Genomic DNA, 22,290 nt, shown 5'->3' with positions numbered 1-22,290 from the left:
AGGACTGTAACAATTATCCATATAACGAGGTTCTCTGCCGACCAACGGCGATCTCTCGTCCGGCTGTTTTGGCTTTTAAATTTAATCGCGAACGCGGCCATGAAAATCCGCCCGGCGGAAAAATAATTAAAATCAATCGTCGGGGCGAAGATGTGGAAGGAAAGGAGGAAAAAGAAGGGAGGAAGGAAGGAAGGAGAGGAAGAAGAAGGGGGTGCTAAGGTGCACGACGAGGATCGAGAGAATAAATACCCACCTAACGAGGGCGGAAATTGACGGACCCGGTTTGAGGGTGCTTCAACCGCCACCATCACTTCCCGTCGGAGGTCGAGCGATACCTTTGTCCCTCGTTAAATTCCGAAGGTGAGGATGCTCTCCTCCCGTTCTTCTTTTCTTTCTTTTCTTTTTTTGGACAAAATATAAAAGATCTGAAAATCGAATTAAATCGGCGGATGTTGAATTATTGTTATTATTATTACATCTTTAATTGGATCCGTCATGGGAGGTCGATAGAGAGGGATCGAGAATTGTGATTTCTTTCGGGTGACCAAGTTTTCGTGGATAAGGAAATTGTGTAACCCGATATGCGAACAGGATGGAGGATAATAGGTTTATAGAAGGGTTGTGGAATTTGAGAAGAAAAAAGGGGAGGTTTTTTTGCACGCGCGCGGAAATTGGAGTTTTAAGGGGAAATGTGTTTTTCGTGCTCTTCCACAGAGGAGGAGGAGGAGGAGGAGGGTTGATGTAGATTATATAATATTGTTTCTTTTTTTTTTTGAAATTGAAGGGAATCGATGAAAATGGATTACAGGAAGAATAAAAAGAAATAAGAATCTTCGCGTTTATCTCTTTCGACTTTACATTCCCTCGAACGAGATCCGAGCAAATCGTTTAGAAAAACTGCGCGGTATAATACGAATACCTTTTCGAAAAGTGATTGCCGAATTGAAAGGAGTGACCCGTGCCATTTCCATCATGAATTTCATAATAATGCAACATCCGTGCGATAAAACCGGCCCTCTAAAACCAATCGATACGATTTGAATCAGGAAAAGGGAGAGGGATGTATAGCTCGATTGAGATCCTTATTATATCCCAGGAAGAAAAATATTTAAAATTTAAATCGAATAAAGGTTAGAAACAATGCAACCAATAAAATATCGTCAGCAAACGACATTCCAAATAATTATCCGAAATTTAAGCGTCTCGTCATCGAGAGCCCTTCCATTTACCCTTCCACCTCATCCCCTCATCTGCCAGCAGACTTTCCGTCAAACTGCATCTCAAACGATCAATCCACCGTCTTTTCGAACATCTTCCATCCATCCACCCCCTCCCCCTGCTTATTCCCAAATCGATGAAGCGGAACTTGGCAAGGAAAAAACGAGGACGGAGAGGAGGACGAAGACGACACGCCCTAAGAACGCGCTCTTTTCAGCAATAACGATGCTTGCCTGCTCGTCGGTGGTCGTAATAAAAGCGGGGGCCGATTGCAGCGGCGCCCTCTTTGTAAAAAATCAAGGAAAATCGGGTCTACGGAGGGGAGAAAGACTATGAAACGGGCCAGGCCCCGTCTAACGAGAAACGGGACGAATTGCTTCGAGACTTTGGAGAGGGTGAAGGGGGGAGGAGAACCCTTTCACCGATTTGCAGAGGTGAGTGGAGGGAGAGGCGAGCAAGCAACAGCGGCAGCTTTATCCCTTTGTTGGGAATTATCGAGTAAGCCGTGTTACCTGCTACTCCCCTAGATTAAATCTTACCTCCCCTCCCCTCCCTTCCGCCGCAGGTTCGGGAGAGGAGAGTGAAGTGTGGCCACGGCGAACGGGAAATTAAGTGAAACCGAGTTGTTTCCGCGCCAAGATTTTCCAAGTCGCGTCGAATCAAACCTCGGGGAGAAGTTGTAATTAATCCTTGGATTCTTGAGCGGGATTAATCCTCGAATCGGAGGATTCGAGGTGAAGAAGGGAGGAGCTCTTTTCCATGTTTTCAATGCGGTCTTTGTTTGGGAAATTGATCGATTATCGAGGATCGAAAATAGAATAGCGTTTAAGAAAGAATCTCTCCTTTCGGCCAATTCGAGAATCGCGTGCAAGTTGAAAAAAATTCCGAAATTGTGGTAGCGTGACAGTTTGACGGGGAAACAAGGGGGAGGAAGAGTTAGGAATAATTTTATTTCCACGAACATTTTTAATCGTAAACGGGATGAAAATATATTTTTCTAGTTAAATTCTTGTCTCCCGTTCTACGCGCGAGTTAATTTCCTTTTCCTTTCCCGTTTGAAAGGAACCTCTTTGAAACGACAGCAATTGCCATTTATAAAACATTACCCGGCGAACACAACTCTTTAATTCGTTACGAGAATACAAGAGGAAATCAACGAAATGATCAGAGATAGAGGGAAAAGCGCTTTCGAGTTTAAAGAAGAAAATTAAACGAAAATTAACCGTATACGGGATTTCGTGTTTGCCGTTCCGTTAAGAGGCTCGATAAACGCAAATTTTGAAATTTTCTCGACGTTCGCGAAAGGGGGAAAAAAGTTAAGAAAGTACATTTCTACCCTCCAAACTAGAATGAAAAATTACTTATAAATTGCCGAAATCTGAGAACAAATCAGTAGAGTAAAACTGGGAAATTAATTCATAAATTGGCAAAGAAAAAAGAGATACAAACACCAAATTATAAATCTTCTCGAAATCAAATCCGAAACGTCGAAGACGAGTTTCTTTCTTTTCAACCACGAAACCTGGCCTCGTATCGGAGACTTCGTATATTCCGGAGGGAAAAGCGCGTACGCGGGGATAGGAAGCTCGGAAGCAATAACGAGTCGCGAAGCGGAAAGCGAAGCAACGGATGTGCCGCCGATTACGCACACTCGGAATGCTCGCGCCAATTAGGGCACGGTAAGGACAAGAAGGGGGGCACAGACGATCCCTGCCCTTCGGCGTCTCCCTCGGGCTCTATTCCCGGGTATCCTCGCTCTCTAATTAGTCTGCCCGATAAACTCGATTACGGTGTTTCCAGCTGCCCTCCCCTTCTCCCCATATCCCCCCACCAACTCGCCCATTCAACTCGAATGGCCAACGATGCATACGAGAGACGCTTTTCTCTGTTCGCAAACAACCCTTCTTCTTGTTCATCGCCTCTATGCCTCCTATCCTCGTTCAAAAAGTGTTAAAGTGTTTTATTTCTTCTTCTTCTTCGCTTGCAGGGATATCGATTGTCTCATAAATGTCTGCCTCCATGACGCCATCTTTCGTTGCTCACCGTCTTCGTTATCCGTTACGTTTTAATAGGAAGAATTTTTTCCATGGAAATTGGGCAAGTTTCTCTTCAAGATAATTCACTCTTGTTTTATATATATATATACTTGGTGAATGGATCACTCGTTGAACCGGATCGGGGAAAAAATACGAAGAAACGAGTGTTTCGTGGCGCAAAGTCCCTGCAACTTCCCTTATAGAATGGAGTGTCGAGGAAGGTGGTTAAGCCGACCTTGATGTACTCGATTTCCTGGGACAGGTGAATTGTTGGCAAACGCTGGGTGAGGGAGGGGGGCCATTTTACGAAACTCGTGAGACAATTCACCTCGTGGTGCGCCCCCTTTAAAATATTAGTGAAGTTTCAAAAGTGGCGGCTCCTCCTCCTCCTCCTCTCCTCTTCTCCCTCCCACGAAACTCTCGGGGCCATTGTTCGTTCGAAACAGGTAAGTTGGCGGAATCGCCACATATATTACGGCCGTTCCACCCGTTGGTGGATACGTTTCAACTTTAGCGCCATTCCAGCTATCTTTTAGCCGCCTGTTCCTTTATACGAATCGATCGACCGCGGCGCTGAAAGAGGAAAAGGAACTTAACTTTTAAAATTAGTCGTGAGTTAAATGAATTTGAATAATAAAATATTAAATGTTGAACAGCAAAATCGAACGAATTAAAACGAACGGGCATGAAAAAGAGAAAGAGAAATATGGAGAAGCTTGTGTATATATATTTTCTGTTAAGTGTTCAGTCTCAAAATTTGTCGTGCCAGTGTCTCGCAGCAATTTACAACGCTCGAGATAAAAGAGAAAATTCGATAATCTTTCGCTCCTCGCCCTGTCTCACTGCTCTTCTTCCCCCTCCTTCCCTATCTTTCGTCCCTCCATTATTTTTTTTTTTTTTGCTATATATGTATATTTTCAAATTCTCACACTTTAAACATTCACCGTTCCACGCCTCATCCGACATCCTGCCTATTATTCACTCCGTTGAATAGTTACTCTGTATGCTTTATAATTCTCCATACTCGTACATCCCGCTCTCTCGTTTCCTATTCATGAAATAATGTATTAACCGGTGGATACACCGTATGTATCTTTACCGCGCTTATGTATGTTCAATTTGCATTTATATGCAAATACAACGGCTATTCAATCAAAACTCGAGATGATAACAATCATTAAATTAGTATATTTAAGTTTGACAATTAAATCCCGTGGAGGGCGAGCGTGTGTACGTGTGCGCGCGCGCTTATACGCGCGCGTTTCAATTTACAAGTTAAACTATGACGTGTTTATACGTGCTCGCGGTGCCGCCACGTGAATTTTCCTCGGCGAACACGCACGTTCAAATTAAACGTGTCTCCCCTTTTTCACGTGCGCCTTTTCAACGATACGTTTATAATATGAGACGAGTGGATTGTAAACGTTAATCCTTAATTTCTCTTCGTTCCTGAATCCGAAAGTTTTGAATCATGGCGAGCGAGGAGGAGTTTTATTATCGAAAAAGGGATCGTGACGGATCTGAATCTGTTTAACCTTTGGAGAAAAGAGTTTTTCTCGACTTGGTTGCATTATATCCAAGTTGAAAGATTTCTGATCCTTGGTTCGCCTCTGTCGCAGCGTTTCTACGTTTCCTCTGGTTGTCGGAATTTATCTTCGGGTTCATCGAACGTGAAAGATCGATGTAATTTCGTTGGCGTCGCGTCACAATGGACGGTTCTCCGTGTGTAATTGACCGAGGCCAATATACTTTTAGGAGACACGGAAGACAGCCGTTTAATGAAACGAGGGGAAATCGGAAAAGAGTGCTCGAAGAAGCTTGTGGCAGCCGACCTAAATGAATATCATATATATATATATATATATATGGTGTTATACTGCTTCGTTAGGATTGATTTTTTTATTGTTCCAGGCTTTCTGAAATCTGCAATTAATGTAAATTAAAATCGACAAAAATAATAGTAAAATATAATAGTAGAAACTTTTTCGAGATATAGCATTATAAGAGATTGACTTGTACTTATCTTTAATTCTAATTAAAGTATATTAATCTCTTTCACTCGTTAGGTATTCACCCTTATTTTTATTGTTCCAGGCTTTAAAAAATTTCTGAAATCTAAAATTAATGTAAAGTAAAATAATATTCTAACTGAAATATTCGAAACTTCTAATAATCTTTCATTCCTTAGGCCTGTTCCAGGATTGTTCCAGGCTTTAAAAAATTTCTGAAATCTAGAATTAATATAAAGTAAAATAATATTCTAACTGAAATATTCGAAACTTCTAATAATCTTTTATCCTGATTTTTTCATTGTTTCAGGCTTTAAAAATATTTCTGAAATCTAGAATTATTGATTTTTTTATTGTTCCAGGTTTTAAAAAAATTTCTGAAATCTAGAATTAATATAAATTAAAATAATATTCTAATTGAAATATTGGAATATTATTTTTTTTAATGTTCCAGGCTTTAAAAAATTTCTGAAATCTAGAATTAATATAAATTAAAATAATATTCTAATTGAAATATTCAAAACTTCTAATAATCTTCCATTCCTTGGGCCTGATTGTTCCAGGTTTTAAAAAAATTTCTGAAATCTAGAATTAATATAAATTAAACTAAACTTCTAATAATGTTTTATCCTGATTTTTTTATTGTTCCAGGCTTTAAAAAATTTCTGAAATCTAGAATTAATGTAAATTAAAATAATATCGACAAAAATAGCAATTCTAACTGAAATATTCGAAACTTCTAATAATCTTTCATTACTTAGGCATGATTTTTTCATTGTTCCAGGCTTTAAAAATATTTCTGAAATCTATAATTATTAATTTTTTTATTGTTTCAGGCTTTAAAAATATTTCTGAAATCTAGAATTATTGATTTTTTTATTGTTCCAGGTTTTAAAAAAATTTCTGAAATCTAGAATTAATATAAATTAAAATAATATTCTAACTGAAATATTCGAAACTTCTAATAATCTTTTATCCTGATTTTTTCATTGTTCCAGGCTTTAAAAATATTTCTGAAATCTAGAATTAATATAAATTAAAATAATATTCTAATTGAAATATTCAAAACTTCTAATAATCTTCCATTCCTTGGGCCTGATTTTTTCATTGTTCCAGGCTTTAAAAATATTTCTGAAATCTAGAATTATTGATTTTTTTATTGTTCCAGGCTTTAAAAAATTTCTGAAATCTAAAATTAATATAAAGTAAAATAATATTCTAATTGAAATATTGGAATATTATTTTTTTTAATGTTCCAGGCTTTAAAAATATTTCTGAAATCTAGAATTAATGTAAATTAAAATAATATTCTAACTAAAATATTCGAAAAAATTAACGAAAGAATGTAATGTAAAGAATTAATGTAAATAAAAAGAATATCGACAAAAGTAGCCGAAATATTGGAAATTTTTCCAACAAGCCGGGTTATGACACGTTGAGATTAAACAAAGTTGAATGATGAAATTACCGAGCGTCCGGTATCTCTTTCCATCGCTATTCGCCGCCCCATTGTTGGAACGTTATTATTTAGAGTCGAGTCAGGATCGAGGCCTAAATTACGCATTATCCGTTACGGCGGGGATGAAGAGGCGCGCTGACTCGTCTCGAAATACCATTGTCTCGCGTGAGATTACCGTTTCCCGCTAACTAACCTATACATATACATGATCGGATCGCGGCTACCGTCGTCAAAGGTTTGGGAGCAGACGGAGAATTGGTTGTCAACTGGTTCGACTTCCGCCGGTGATTGATGGACGACGCGCCAATACTAATTAACGGGAATCGGTTCCCGATTATTCTCTTAACCCATCCTCGCCTATTGCGGATTCCTTTATTCCTCGCTCCAATATATATATCTTGATCCCAATTTTAAATCGAATATCGTTGAATTTCCTTTGCTCGGGGAAAAGCTGCAAAATTCCAACATTGTCGAGTGGAGCAGACATACTCTTCCTCTTCCTTGCCCTACTTTAAGACTCCATTTCGAAAAGTCTCATTTCAACGCACTCCTTCGATAACTACCTAAACATATAAGCGTATCATCTCTCTTTAACTCTTGGAATTCAACTCTCTTTCCTCTTCCAAATATCTAAACAGCAGGTGATCACAGTGGCTCGCTCCTCCTCGTCTCACTCGCCTCTCGATCTCTCGCGGAACGAGCAGCCACGTTTCTCCGTCTCGATAAGATTAGAATCGCGACAAGCTGTATTACATTCACTCGCCGCTGTAATCCTCGGTCGCGGCGGCCTTGATAATTGAGCGTTCCGCGATTAAGGATAAGGCGGCCATTATTGTCGAGGCGATATCGGCGGCGCTGGAAGGAGGGGGGTCGTAATTTGTTGTCGCTATGCGTCTTGAATGCGCCTCGAGATTTACTGCGTTTCCATTATCATCCCGTGTAACCGTCGATTTATCGTTCATCGATTAGCGCGTAATCGCGCGCCACCGATTTCGCTTTGTTATTGCGCCCAATCTGCCGCAATTAACGCGCGCATACCTCGAAGAGTTTCGAAACTTGTCATAGTTTATCGCGGGTAGCGAAATCTTGACGTTCTTTGCCATCATTCGGTTGTGGAGAATTATATTTTTTTTTTTTGGAAAGTACAACGGGTAATTTTGGTTCGTAGGTAAAGGAAATGATTATATTTAAAATTGAATATTAATTTTATGATATTACAGGGTAAAATTAATTTTCTCTCTCTCTCTCTCTGATAATGATAAACTGGCGGTTTATACTACGTATCGCGGTAAACATTTAATTTATCTATCGTTTCTATTCAAACACAATTTCTGGATTACACGGAGGAAAATATTTCACTGGGCCCGGTATTCGTCCAGTTTAATTGATTAATAATATCAAACATGCATAACTGATAATTAATATATAATATAATTAATAACATAGCATCTGTTTTAATAGTTTACACAACGTTCTATTTCTAGTAAATTATGCATGTTCCGAATCAATTATTTTCTATAAATTAATTGGAAATTGAATTACCGTTGAATTACCGGCGAAATAATTATAATAACAAGTAGTAACAACACTTTGTAGTTATTAATGGAGTGAAATGGGAGTAAAAAGAAAATTTTAATTATTTCCCCTCCCCCGTTGTTACTCGACAACCTTTTCGCGTAATATTCCACCAGTTCTTCTCACCCGTGATAACAAACCAATTAATGGAAAAAAATATAATCTCTGATGCCACGGTGTAAGATCTGGTCGCGTCGCGGGAGAAAAGTGACAAGGAATAAAAAGCAGTCGTTCGTGTGACGCGAAAACCCTTTGTCCTTCGTCTCTCGAATATCAGGGATACCTTTGAAAGCTGAAATTATCGAGTACATTTTGAATATTTCAACAAATTGTTCCATAATTGCCGCTCTATAGTTTTACCGTCGAACGCCAACCCGTGTAATTAGTTTCGAAATAAACGCTAAGGTTAACTATAAACTTTGTGTCGGAGAACGTAACTTAATTATTCTAATTAAGTTGGAAGAAATATATATATATATATGCGAAACAATGAATTTAATTAACTTTGGCGTAGCGAGTAATATCTATCTACGAAAAAATCTTCGTGAAATCGATTTATACGCGTGGTTATTCTTAAAAATAAGCAATAATTACATCGAAACAACAAATTCACTGGACAATTACCTTTCCTTTTTTAATTCTCGTTAAACGCTCCTTCTCTCCTTTCTTTTTGTTTAAATTTCCCTGTTAAATTCGTATCGCACCAGTTCCAGTTGACGAGCGGGGAAAGTTGGTCGCAACCCGTATCTCCCATATTTTTGTAACAATGAGGGAGGGATTAAAATTAGTTTCGAGTATGGAAATATCTGTTGCCAACTTTGTCCCCCCTATGTATTTTTCAGCGTTAACGGCCGGCCGCGCATTATATGCATAATTTTTGCCATCCCAAAGCAATTATTATTCCTCGGCGCGCGTTTTTTCCGCGCTTTAACGAGTTATTTTAGTTATTCATTGCTTTCGAGAACAACACTTTCGAATTTCCATCACTCTTCACCACTGCGTTAATATTTCCTCCGTCCATTACAAACAGATCCATGAATTTTAAAACTTGCCCGAAAGAAGAGAATGAGTAAGAAGAAACTCGTCTTTCGACCGATTCGAGTTAAAGTAATCCCTCGAAAAAACCTGTGTCGCCTATTTAGCCCAGTTTCCGGATTAACCTACTCTCGCTGGTTCGAAAAAAGGATGAGCAAGGTCGCGTGTAGGGAGAGGGGAGTCCATCCTCTCCGCTCCATGGATCGAGATGAGAGGAGGCCGGCCGGCTGGAAAATCGCTTTAAACCTCCCCAACTAATATTAACTTTCTCCTTTCGTTTCGCGAAATTCCCCGACTCTTTTCCCCCTCCCCGCGCATACCAAGAAGGGATCAGACGAAGAATCCTCCTCCTCTCGATTCGTAAAGTCTCAGAATTAATTGCTGATAAATTTCTTCCCTCTCCTCCCCTTTCTTTCGTTATAATCCTTTTCTCCCTTCTTGCGTCGTTGTTATTATTGTTATTGTTCAGTATATTTTGAATTTATAAATTATTTAAATGTATATATAATTTAAAGGAACTCGGCAAAAATGATTATTCACCTGTTTAACAAAAATATGGCGTATTGCAATTTAATTTTAGGTCGATCCGCTCCATGAAGTAAAATTTAAATAGCTGCGGTATATCGACTGTACAAAGGTAGCATAATAAATTGTCTTTTAATTGAAGAATTGAACGAATGAATTGATGAAATAACAACTGTCTCTATTTTATTTAATGAATTTAAATTTTTAGTAAAAATTGTAAAATTTAATTATGGGACGATAAGACCCTATAGAATTTTATTTAATATAATTATTTATTTAAAAATTATTTGTGAATATATAATTAATTTAAATTTGATTGGGAGGATTGGTAAATAAAAATAACTTTATCTAAAAATTAATTTTGATGAAAAGATTTATTTTGACTTATAATTTATGATTAAAAGAATAAATTAGGGATAACAGTGTCTTTTGATAGACCACATTGATAAAGATGATTGCGACCTCGATGTTGAATTAAGAGAAAAGTTAAACGCAGGAGTTTAAAATCTTACATGATTTGAGTTCAAATCGACGTAAGTCGGATTGGTTTCTATCTATAATAAAATTAAAATTATTCGTACGAAAGGACTTTAATTTTTAAATTATTTATAAATAATTAATAAATATAGAATGGATTATTTTAGCATAAAAGTGCATTAAATTTAGGATTTAATAATATTAATATATAGATTAATAAATAATAATTTGAATTTTAATTAATTTATTAATTTTAATAGTAATAGTATTAATTAGAGTTGCATTTTTAACTTTGTTGGAACGAAAATTCAAAATATACTGAAAGGGGATGGGATTGGTTAATCGATCTAGAAGAAATATCGTTTCAATCTCGATTCGTTTCTTTTTCGAGTTCAAGATTAACGTTCCCGAAGCTAGGAGTTATTAGTTACACTTTCGAATTTTTTCGAAATCCGTATCTCTTTTTATCAGATGTGCAAAACGAAGAATACACCCGTTCTTTCGTTTTTAAGAAGCTACGGAAACGGAGCTGTGCAAAAAGTGGTAGGAAAGATCCTTGAATTTGGAAGGAACATATCGACAAATAACAAATTTTATTTAGAATTAGATAGAATTTTGATTCTCCTCGCAACGGAAAGAATTAAATTATTCAGATTTCGAGAAAAATGATCAAGGAGATGTCTTTTATTCGACATTCCCTCGGCCGGTTAAACGCGTGATCGTAATTTTGAAGAGGGAAGGAAAAGTCGAGAGTAAAATATTGAATTACGAAATTTCGATCTCGCCATCCCTGTCAAGGGTTAAACCGCACCGCCCCTCAATCACACCCTTATCGATCACCAAAACGTCCGCGAGCCGCCCTCCCACCGACACCACAAACCACCAAAAACACAAAATTACCGGCGCCAGGACGCTATCACGGGGCTATTACGTGGCGCAACGCCGTATAATGGACACGCAACTGCGAAACGAGATTATCGTCCCTCACTTCGTCTCATTAATTATTGCGCGGGGGGAGCGGTGCCCCGGCGACTCTTCCCTTTTTTGGCCACGCGAGAGAGGAGGCAGGAAGGCCGTGACTTTTAAAGTTCGCGGATTTACGGGTGGAAAGGGCGAGAAAGGGGGTGTGACGGTGATCGAGGAGCGTGAAATTCATCTCTTTCCTTGGAAAAGAGTTCAGAGTCGCTCGAAACTTGGCGGAAACGCCAGTAGGCGGGTCGCAAGTTGCGACCAGTCGAACGGATTTTCAACAGCTGCGAGGGAGCGGCAGTTGTCGACTCGACTCGAATTGATTTCGAGATATTTTGGCGGTGATTCGATGATTTTTTAATCGTGTACTATGTTAACTCTTTGAGTTGATTGGCGAGACACTCTTTTATCCATTCGTAGATTTCGAATTTAAGATATTGTTGGAGGTATTGTTAATTTTAATTCGATTTTGTTAAGCTTTTGATTTGATTGGTGAGACGTCCTTTTTCCTATTCATAGATCTCGAATTGATTTTGAGATATTTTATCCTTGATCCTTGGATAATTCGATGATTTTTGAGTTGTGTACTATTTAAGATATCGTAGGAGGTATTGTTAATTCTTGGATAATTCGATTTTGTCAAGTCTTTGATTTGATTGGTGAGACATCCTTTTACCCATTCGTAGATCTCGAATTGATTTTGAGATATTTTATTGTTGATCCTTGGATAATTCGATGATTTTTGAGTTGTGTACTATTTAAGATATTGTAGGAGATATTGTTAATTCTTGGATAATTCGATGATTTTTGAATTGAATTTTGAATGTTATGTTGTTAACTCTTTTTCCCATTCATAAACCTCGAATTTAAGATATTATTGGAGATATCGTTGATCCTTGGGTAATTCGATGATTTTTTAATCATGTACTATGTTGTCTTTGATTTGATTGGTGAGACACTCTTCTATCCATTCATAGATCTCGAATTTAAGATATTATTGGAGGTATTGTTAATTCTTGGATAATTCTTGGATAATAAAAAGGAATTTGTTAAGCCTTTGATTTGATTGGTGAGACGTCCTTTTTCCTATTCATAGATCTCGAATTGATTTTGAGATATTTTATCGTTGATCCTTGGGTAATTCAATATGATTTTGAGACGTCCTTTTTCCTATTCATAGATCTCGAATTGATTTTGAGATATTTTATCGTTGATCCTTGGGTAATTCAATATGATTTTGAGACGTCCTTTTTCCTATTCATAGATCTCGAATTGATTTTGAGATATTTTATCGTTGATCCTTGGGTAATTCAATATGATTTTTGAATTGTATACTAGTTTGTTAAGTCTTTGATTTGATTGGTAAGACGTTCTTTTACCCATTCATAGATCTCGAATTGATTTTGAAATATTTTATCGTTGATCTTTGGATAATTCGATGATTTTTGAATTGTGTACTATGTTGTTAAATCTTTGAGTTGATTGAGACACTCTTTTATCCATTCGTAAATCTCGAATTGATTTTGAGATATTTTATCGTTGATCCTTGGATAATTCGATGATTTTTAATCGTGTACTATGTTGTTAAGTCTTTGAGTTGATTGAGACACTCTTTTATCCATTCGTAGATCTCGAATCTAAAATATTATTGGAGGTATTATTAATTCTTAGGTAATTCGATTTTGTTAAGTCTACTTTGTTAAGTCTTTGATTTGATTGGTAAGACGTTCTTTTACCCATTCATAGATCTCGAATTGATTTTGAAATATTTTATCGTTGATCTTTGGATAATTCGATGATTTTTGAATTGTGTACTATTTAAGATATTGTAGAAAGTATTGTTAATTCTTGGATAATTCGATGACTTTTGAATTGTACAGTACGTTGTCAACCCTTTGATTTGATTGGTAAGACAAGTTGATTTTGAGATACTTTACCATCGATCCTCGAGTAATTCGATGCGATTTTTGAATTGTACAGTACGTTATTAATTCTTACGATTCTGTATTCAAATTCTTCGATATCGTTCAATTTAATTTGATCGGTGAGACGCCCACTCGTAGAATTGATTTTGGGATATTTTGGTAGCTCACCAATTTCGATGGTGATGGAACATATATAATTATCGATCCTTTTGATATCGTTCCAATTTGTTACGCGCAATTCGCTGCGATTATATCCGCGATAAGGTAACGAAAATTTAAGGATTGAGCCCTGGAGAACTTTTCAAGCTCGCTTAATATCATGCCCATATATATATATATGCTTTCTCCCGCTGTTGATCCTCAATTAGTCACGCGGCTCGAGCGTTCAAACGTTTCGAAAAGTGGCGTGGCAACGTCTCCTTTGCTTTGAGGTCAGCGAAACTCGACTCGTGAACCGATTGAGGTGACACGGGCAGCCAGAAAATTATGAGGGGCGGACAGGCCTGGAAGATAATCCGTTTGGATGAGATTTCGGCTATCCACAGCGTGGCCATCCCACGGGGACGCGTTTCAAACGCGTGTAATCCGAACAAACGTTACCGAAAATGGCGGCGGCCAAGTTTTAAAAGCGAGTAACCGTCGAGTTAGTGCGCCGGGCTAATTAAACGCACAAGGCGCAACCCTTTTTGCCGGGCCTCTACGAGTTTAACCAACTTTAAAAGATCCGAGAGACGCGACCTCCGTGAAATAGAGGAGTAGGGTAGATTTTTGAAAGTAAATTGAGAATAGAAGATTTTACTTTTCGATACTTTTGAATAATTTGATAGGGATAATTAATATTATAATGTTTCTCTCTGTCTTATTTTTTTCTTTCTTTCTTAATTTCCTTCTCTCTCTCTTTTCCTCTCTATCAAAAGTGACGCGCAAGTTGATTGCAAAATCATTTCATTTTCTTCTTTGCTTCTTTCAATTTTATTTTTACTCTGAATACCGTGTTAAAAACCAACCAAACGAAATCAATAATAAATCAATAACCTTCTTTATGGATATTTAAGAAAAAAAAAAGAGAAAAAATCTTGGATATTTCGAAAGAAACGAATGTTGGGACGAATTGGGTGATAAACACAGTGGTCTCGAACAATTTTATTTTTAAAAAGTAATTTTAAAAAGATCGTCAGATTTTTTTGAAAACATCCCTTCCCTGCCTTTTTAAAATTTTCCCTACAACATGGATGATGGGGCCAAATTGAAATCTCTCTCAAATGTTTATTCACGACGATTTAATCTCCACGATTTTCAATCCCCATCCCTCCGAATGTGCGCAAATTATTTTCCCCACTCGCCCTTCTTTTTCCTCCTTTTTTCTTTTCGCTCCCCCTTTTCTTTAATTTGGCGTTGCTACACTCGAATCGAACGCTTAAGCGTTTTTTATCGTTCTCGGTTAATGAGATCGGCATGTGGGCGTGCAGACCTCTTAAAACGAATATCGTGCAGCCCGATGTTCGAGTGTGCTCGAACAGATGAAAATGTTTGTTAATCCACCGACTTGATAAGTATCATGCTTTCGAGAGGAACTGCTTTTATAGCTCGCGTGTAATATCGATAATATCGTTAAATGGAGGAACTCGTGAAATTCGTGATTACGATATATATTTTCCGATTGATATTTCGAAAACACTTTCAATATACGAACTGGAACGAGTAATAAATAAAGTAAATAAAACTAATAACTCGTTTAACAGATATATAACAGAATATTTCTCAAACTCGTTGATTAAAATAGAATGGAGAACAATTTTAGAGAGGCAAAACTTATGGATTTTTCCCTTTCTTTCCTTCTTGTTGCAGCATAATGAACAACAACAGCGTGGAGCAACCAGATCCCGACAACATAAAAATGTTCGTCGGCCAGGTGCCTCACGACATGGACGAAAACGATCTGAGGAAGTTGTTCGAGGAGTTCGGTCGGGTGCATCAGATAAACATCTTGCGCGACAAGATCACCGGAAGTCATAGAGGTAAGCGAATTCATCAGATATTTTCAAAACGAGACAGTTTTAAATTAATATTTTCACGTGGAAGATTAACGAAGAGACTAATATTTTTGATAACAAAACGACGATTACAAATATCGTACACCTACAAAGAAACTCGGGGATACGGATGCGTTTAAAGAAGAGAAAGGAAAAAGGGGGAGGAATCTTTGTATCGAGCCTCGATTGCGTCGCGTTGGTCAAAAAGCCTCGTTAATTTAATTATTCGATTTTCTCTCCCCCTTTTTTCTCTCTCCCCCGGATCCGGTAATCCAGTTTATCGCAATATTCGATAACGAACCGAATTTTCATTAGTCCACCGCGTGGCAAGAGTACTTTAATCTTGCTGCGGTTCTATTAACTACACCGCTCCACCGATAATCGGGCGGAATTGAATTGTCTCGCGGCATTTATTTTTAATCCGCGCCGAGTTCTCCGGAGTTCTTCGCGGGGAGAATTCATCGACGGATCGGTTAATCGCGTTGCCACCAATCGCTTTTTCTCTCCTTTATTTCCTCCTTTTTCTCTCTCTCTCTCCATTCCTCGTCATTGACGTCGCGACAAAATGAAGATTCGAAAAATAAAAATGTTTGAAATCGACGACGATGGGTAAAGTAGTTCCTTTTATGAAACTGACGAATTTTTATTAGAAAATTTATACATTATATTTGCAATGGAAGAATTTTCTGAAGAATTATATTTATTCGATAACACGATCCAATTGTTTCTTGTACAAATCTTGCATCGACGTACAAAAGATTCACGCTTTTCACATAACTCGACAAGCTGAGTTGTTGAAGAGCTGTGTCGACGATCTGTGAACAGGAATAAATTGAGCTGAGAATCAGCACGAATATTATCAGATAATATATATCGAGAAAGTACGAGGCGGAAATGGTGGATTATCGACCGAAGTTGGCAATGAAACGCCATTCTCAACCTCGTGTGACAAGCGCGAATGGAGGGTGCAGAGAGGGGAAGAGCATAATTCGAGTGCGAAATAATTCTCGCGAAACGGGGCAAGATTGAACGATCCTGGAAACGTCGTGGCCCGATGACGAATCGCCTTATTTCATTTTCCATCTTATTCTTCTCTCTCTCTCTTTTCCTTTCGTTTATTTATTCCATCTTCTTTCCCAAACGAATCTTTGAATCTTAAATTTTCTGCTTTCAGATAGATCTACGAAAATTCTCGAATTATTTGTAGATCACTCCAAATGAATTTCTAAAAATTGTACGATCGATAGTTTGAGAAATTCCCGAAGAAACTTTCAAGTTAGCAGAAATTTCAATACCCATTCGCTTCGCTAAATTTCCTCTGAATTTTCCCCGAGCAACAATGTCCAAGAAATCTGCAACTCCCTTAAAACGAGTCATTAGCATCGACAACTCCCCTCGGTTCGATCTCTCCCCCCTCGTCAGTGTGTCACTCGTCCCTCGTCGACGAAGGTCGTCGATAACGAATACAGGAAACACAGGAGAGGGAGAAGAGACGGAAAGTAAGTAGTACTCGTATACGGGAGGATCGATGCCCGGACAGAAACGTTGGTCGTCGTCGGCTGCCACTTTCTCGAGCTATTGATCGAGCAGCTCGGTGTGTCCCTTGGCCTTTTACGCCGAAACGTATCCTCCTCCGTACATATATACAGCCACCTGTGTGTGCGCCCATACGTACTCGTCGAGCTACCGCCAGTCGTGGAATCGCGCGGCCGTGGAATTCGAAATTTGCGTTTCATAACCGCGAATATCCGATCCACTTCTCTTCGTGTTTACTCGGTCCGAGATCCGGGCTCGGCCGACGGTGAAAGACGGCCCGTCGAACAAGACTCGCCGTTCTCTTTGCTGCCGTTCGTGGAACGGTCTTTTTCTCGCGACTAAATTTGAAGCGAAGTCGTTTTTCTGCCTTGTATTTCGGAATTTTTATTTATCGTGTTTTGCGGAATTTCGTTATTTGCCATTTTTTTTCGTATAGTTGATAGAATAATTTTTCGAGCGGAGAAATTTTTCGTAGTCTTTTTTCCGTGACTAAATTTTCGTGAAGTCGTTTTTCTGCGTTGTATTTCGGAATTTTTATTTATCGTGTTTTGCGGAATTTCGTTATTTGCCTTTTTTTTCGTATAGTTGATAGAATAATTTTTCGATCCTTTTTTCTAAGGATTTGTCGTGATTATTCATAACGTATTATTCTTGAAATTTGCGTTTTTTTCTATAAATGTTGGTTGTAATTGGTTGAGAATTTCTCGAGCGGGATGATTAAAGGGCGTCAAGCGTTTTCTTTGAAGCGTTGAGAATGGTTAAATTTTTGAAATTTATTTTATATTTTTTACGAATTTTTGCGGTGCATCTCGAATATTTTTCGAGTGGATAAATAATTCCTTTTAACGAGTATTTTAAGAATTCGTTCGAGGAGTTTTGATTCATCTTGAATGCTACTCGTATTTTCTTCCAAGTATAATCATAAGTATAGGATTTTTTCGAGTGTGATGATTAAACAGCGTCGATCGTTATATTTTGCGGATTTTTGTTGCGTTCAAGTGTCGATTGCAAGTAGCCAATGAGAATAATCTTTCAACGATCATATTTTAGAAATTTCATTGCTCGATGAATTATGATTTATTTGATATACACGAAGCGACATAATTATACTTTTTGCCAATTAATTTGGCAATTTTGAAGAGAATTTTAATCTAAACTCGAAATCTTTGAAAATAACAATAATCTTTTAAATCTACATTTAAAAAAAATAAGAGAATTTTTATATAATTCGATTTATTTTGAAAGAAACGAATAAAATTTCTTCCCAATTACGCAATATTAATTAACGTATTAATTAACATAAATTTATATATCAATTGAGAATTTTCTATCGCAATATCTTCAATCACCGTTTCATCCAGCTATTAATTTTTATCGATTAAATGTATTCCACCGGTATCGGTAATATTTTCGGCATTGATAATTGGAAACGACAAAATTGAAATTGAAGCTAAATGGAAGAAAATATTGGAGCCGGTGAAATCGAGATAACCGGGAGGCGCAAGGAAATAATTAAAATAGAAGCTTACAAATGTCGATACGAGAATATTAATGCGAAATATTTCGTGATACAAACCTTGTGGAGGGAAGGAAATATTCATTCGCGATAAGCTGGAAAGATAGTTTTTAATTGTTCCTTGCCACGATACAATTCGTTCGAAAAGTTTCCACGCGGATAGAGAGAGAGAGAGAGAGAGAGCTTTGTTCCGAAAACACGAAGCAACTGTTAGGTCGTCCATAAATCAATTATCGGTTACTATTTAAAGCGCGGAAAATTGCTACCACCCGGTCTGTTTTCCTCGAATAACTCATTAATTATCCGTGTTCCACTATCTGATGACATGAATCATTGAATTACGGTGTGAATTTTAAAAATCTCTCTCTTCCTCGTCTCTCTGTCGGATCACGAGGGAGAAATATAATCGATTTTAAAATAATTTGAGAATTTTGGACGAAGACCTCGTGAAAGGATGGAAAAGAAATCGTTCGAAAATAAGAACGGAATGAAAATAATTTTGGATAGAATCGTTTAAAAGGGAATGGAAAAAACTACATTTTATGTGAAACATGTTATACGAAACGTATTACACATTCTTTTATCCATCGTGGAATATTTCTTCATTCTGCCAATATATACGTTACGGAGAATATGGGAAAAACTGTGGAACGATACACGGAAGACGGGTAGAACATAGGAGAAGCGCAATGGCATCGGACGAGGCACGAAACGCTGATATCCTGAGAACTTTCGGAACGATTAATCTAGGCGAATTGTAAACGTCACGCGCAGCTGCAAAATTGATGGTAGCGGCGAGTACCGACCGGATGAAATTCGTTTGCCATTGTGAAAATTTAACTTGATTACCTTGACGTAATGGTAAATTAATGTCTCGGTAGCGGGCCCGCTTTCAACCGTTCCGCTTTTTCACCAAATATTACAGGATGATTCTTAATTGCGTGTCAATGACGTGTCTACCACGCTGTGAAAATTGTAACGTTTCAACCTTGTTTTTAAACGTTGTATAATAAACTGAAATTATTAAATTGTTAAACGGGAGAAACATCTATTCATTGGAATAAAAATTATCTCGACGTCAAATATTCTTTAAAGCGTTGAAATTAATTTAATTATTGAAATTCTTCGTATCGTAAAATGATCGACTAAATTAACAATCCGTATGAAATATCTTATTTTTACAGATTAACTTTGACAATCTAATATCACGGTTAAATTTTATCTTTGCTAGCTTCAACTGTTATTTTTTAGTCGTACTCGTCGTGTTGTTTATATTCGTCTCGTGCAATACGAGTGCCGCGATCGCGCACGATTCTACCCGAATTTTTCCGACCGTTTCCGAAGTTCGGATCAAGCTTGGGCCGATTCTGCGCACTTCTTCCACTCTTCGCTTTTATCGCTGCGCGTTTAACAAAATATTTGACGCGTTACGTTCGACAGTTTACGTTGAGTTTAAGAAAGACAATGTAAATGTTAGCTTTCGATCGTTTTCTCTAATCTCTTACCAACTATACCGTACTTCATCGAGTCGAACAATTTCACGCTTAATCGTCCTCCTCCTTAACCGAAGAACGAGTTAAGAGTTGGGACAAACGTAAAATCGATTTCATTTGGTTTCACGAGCGAAAACTAAAAGGCACGCCGTTAAAATAGCAAAACGCGAGACACTGTAGACGTAGTCCGCTGACCAAACAGCGTCGCGGAGAGGGCAAATATTGTAATACGCGGGGTGCAGAGCCACTTTGCTTTCCGCCCGGGAATAAAACATCGAGAGGCCCCGCGTATTTTAAGTTAATTAAGCCGCCGCGTTGTTACGTTCAGATTAACGGGGAAATGTCACGTGGAAAACTGCGTGGAATATTGCGCTTCGTGCGGGACGCAGTCTCGGGTATCGTCGTGAATAATTACGTAAGTGGAGGTTTGGATAATTTTATTATCGTCGCGTAATAAAGTCGTCAAATCGAGATGAATCGATGCGATATTTATTTATTTATAAATAAAAATCATTCGTAAAGTTTTCGGAAAAAAGGAAAGCTTGAATTTTTCATCAATTTAAATCGCGAGCAATTTCCTCCAGCTTTCGGATATTTCCTATATCCGTTATTCTTAAAAATAACGAACAGCCTTCTGTTTGCGTAATAATAAATTCGACTCGTGCTTCGATATTCGTGCCGTTTCGACAATATTTATACGAACTAATTAAAATGGTACATCCTGTATAGCATTAAAACTTGTCCGCGTCAAAAAGTTGTGCTTGTCAAAATGAAAAATACAATTATGTTTGTAAATCAAACGTTTCGCTTGTAAAAATATTAAAACGAAGCATCGCTATTGTTTCTCTTCCTATCCGCGTGAAAAATAAGATGATGAAGAAAAAGAAGAAGAAGAAAAACGATAACTTCTTCGTTACTCGTTAAAAAATTTGAACCGTTTAAAAAATTATTATTAAAAAAGCTCGAGAAACCGTTCGAGGGAAAGAAGAGACAGCTGCAAATTCTTTCTTACGCCGAGCAGGAACGAGTGAAATTGGGAATAAGGAAGAGGAGGACGCGGACAAAGGTCAGACGTAAAAGTCATCGGCAAGGATTCTTCTAAAAGCCTCGAATGTCGAAGGAAACGCGGAAAGCCATAGAAACCTTGGGAAGGAAGCTTCGAGCTTAGCCGAAATCCTATTTCCGTGCGTTCAAAGGCGACTTATGCGACGTATAAAGGCTTGCAAGGTTTAACTGGTTTCGCAATTACCCCGAAAGGGTATTCGTTTCCTTTCCAGTCCAGACGGTCCGCCATTCGAGCAAATATCTTTTTTCCTTTTTTTCGTTGTTTCATTATCGATCCCATCGACGATTTTTCGTTGGAAATTCACTCATTTACATTATTATTACGATCGTTTAAAATTTTTTTAATTGAAAAATTTATTAATTGAAACGTATAAATTAATACTAAAGATTTATCTCAAAAATCGGTCAAGATAATGGAGTCTCGCTCGTAATTTTACGATACGATACCGAGACTTTGAATATTTAAATTTTGCGAAAAATACAGATCCAATCATAATATATCGATAGTCGGCTTCATCGTCCTCGCTATTTTTATGACGCGCGTAAAAATTGCGTTGCAATCGTGCGGCCAATAAAAAAGAAGGATCGACAAATCATCGGAAAGGAACGGCGGAAACGAGCAACCCTTTGATCTTCCAAGTTCAAAAATGCAATGGGAATCCCGATTGAAATTAGTACTACGAGCGTCCCGCTCGTTTCGGGCGATTGCCTCGGCCAACTTGATCCGATCCTTTTAAAGTAAAAAGTGTCGGGGACCTGTATCAAAAACTCTCGAAATAGCCGTTACACGCCCCCCCCTGACGCGGATCCTGCTCTCGATTCTGTCCGATTGATCCCGGCAGAGTGGCGGAATCCGATACTTTCCGTTACTTTGTGCAACGCAACGACGAGAAAGAGAGAGAGAGAGAAGAATCCAGCGATCAAACGAGGAAGATTCTCGTTTCCGCGCGAGGTATTCCTCGTCTCCGAGGTATTCGTTTAAAACCTCCCTCCCTCCTCGCTAAAATATTCCGTGACGGTGGCCGTGAGTGGCGAAGAATTTTCTAATTGCGTTACAACTACTCCCTTTGAAACAACTACGCCCTTTTTGTCGCATCCGCCTCTTCATTATTCTTTCGCGCGCCGCGAGAAAACACCTTTCTTAATTTCGCCACTCCTCCTTTCGCCCGACCAACGATCCATCAAAATCGATCGCAATCGGGGAGGATGACGCGCGTCATCTTGTGAATTGGAAATTATTATTATTATTATATTGATATCAAAAAGAATACTCGCGTATACTCGATTGCACAGATTTGAATTATTTAAAATCTAATTGCGAATTCGAAATTATTATTATTACAAGTATCTCTGATGTAAAAACTCGATTGCGCATATTTGAATTACTTGAGATATAATTCGTCCAACGATCCATCAAAA

The 22,290-nt window shown here is 37.9% G+C and overlaps 1 protein-coding gene and 1 long non-coding RNA gene across 35 annotated transcripts in view; one reads left to right on the top strand and one right to left on the bottom strand.

The window, feature by feature from the left end:
* LOC107994778 (CUGBP Elav-like family member 2) overlaps nt 1–22,290 on the top strand; it is a 383,891-nt gene that overhangs the window by 211,875 nt on the left and 149,726 nt on the right. For 32 of the 33 annotated variants that reach the window (XM_062085667.1, XM_062085686.1, XM_062085647.1 and 29 more), the window contains one exon: nt 15,077–15,246. In XM_062085667.1, coding sequence (XP_061941651.1) covers nt 15,081–15,246 — 166 coding nt within the window. In that variant the 5' untranslated portion in view covers nt 15,077–15,080. Of the gene's footprint in view, nt 1–233; nt 361–15,076; nt 15,247–22,290 lie in introns of those variants that run through there. The other variant, XM_062085699.1, reaches the window with a different exon arrangement.
* Nucleotides 1–22,290, bottom strand: part of LOC107994779 (uncharacterized) — a 40,153-nt gene that overhangs the window by 3,442 nt on the left and 14,421 nt on the right. The window contains exon 3 of one of the 2 annotated variants that reach the window (XR_003696886.2): nt 254–425. This is a non-coding gene — a long non-coding RNA (uncharacterized LOC107994779). Of the gene's footprint in view, nt 1–253; nt 3,828–22,290 lie in introns of both variants that reach the window. The other variant, XR_001765382.3, reaches the window with a different exon arrangement.

The sequence above is a fragment of the Apis cerana genome, linkage group LG1 (genome assembly GCF_029169275.1).
Source record: "Apis cerana isolate GH-2021 linkage group LG1, AcerK_1.0, whole genome shotgun sequence".
In the NCBI taxonomy this organism is placed as follows: domain Eukaryota; kingdom Metazoa; phylum Arthropoda; class Insecta; order Hymenoptera; family Apidae; genus Apis; species Apis cerana.
This window is presented reverse-complemented; position numbering and strand designations above follow the sequence as displayed.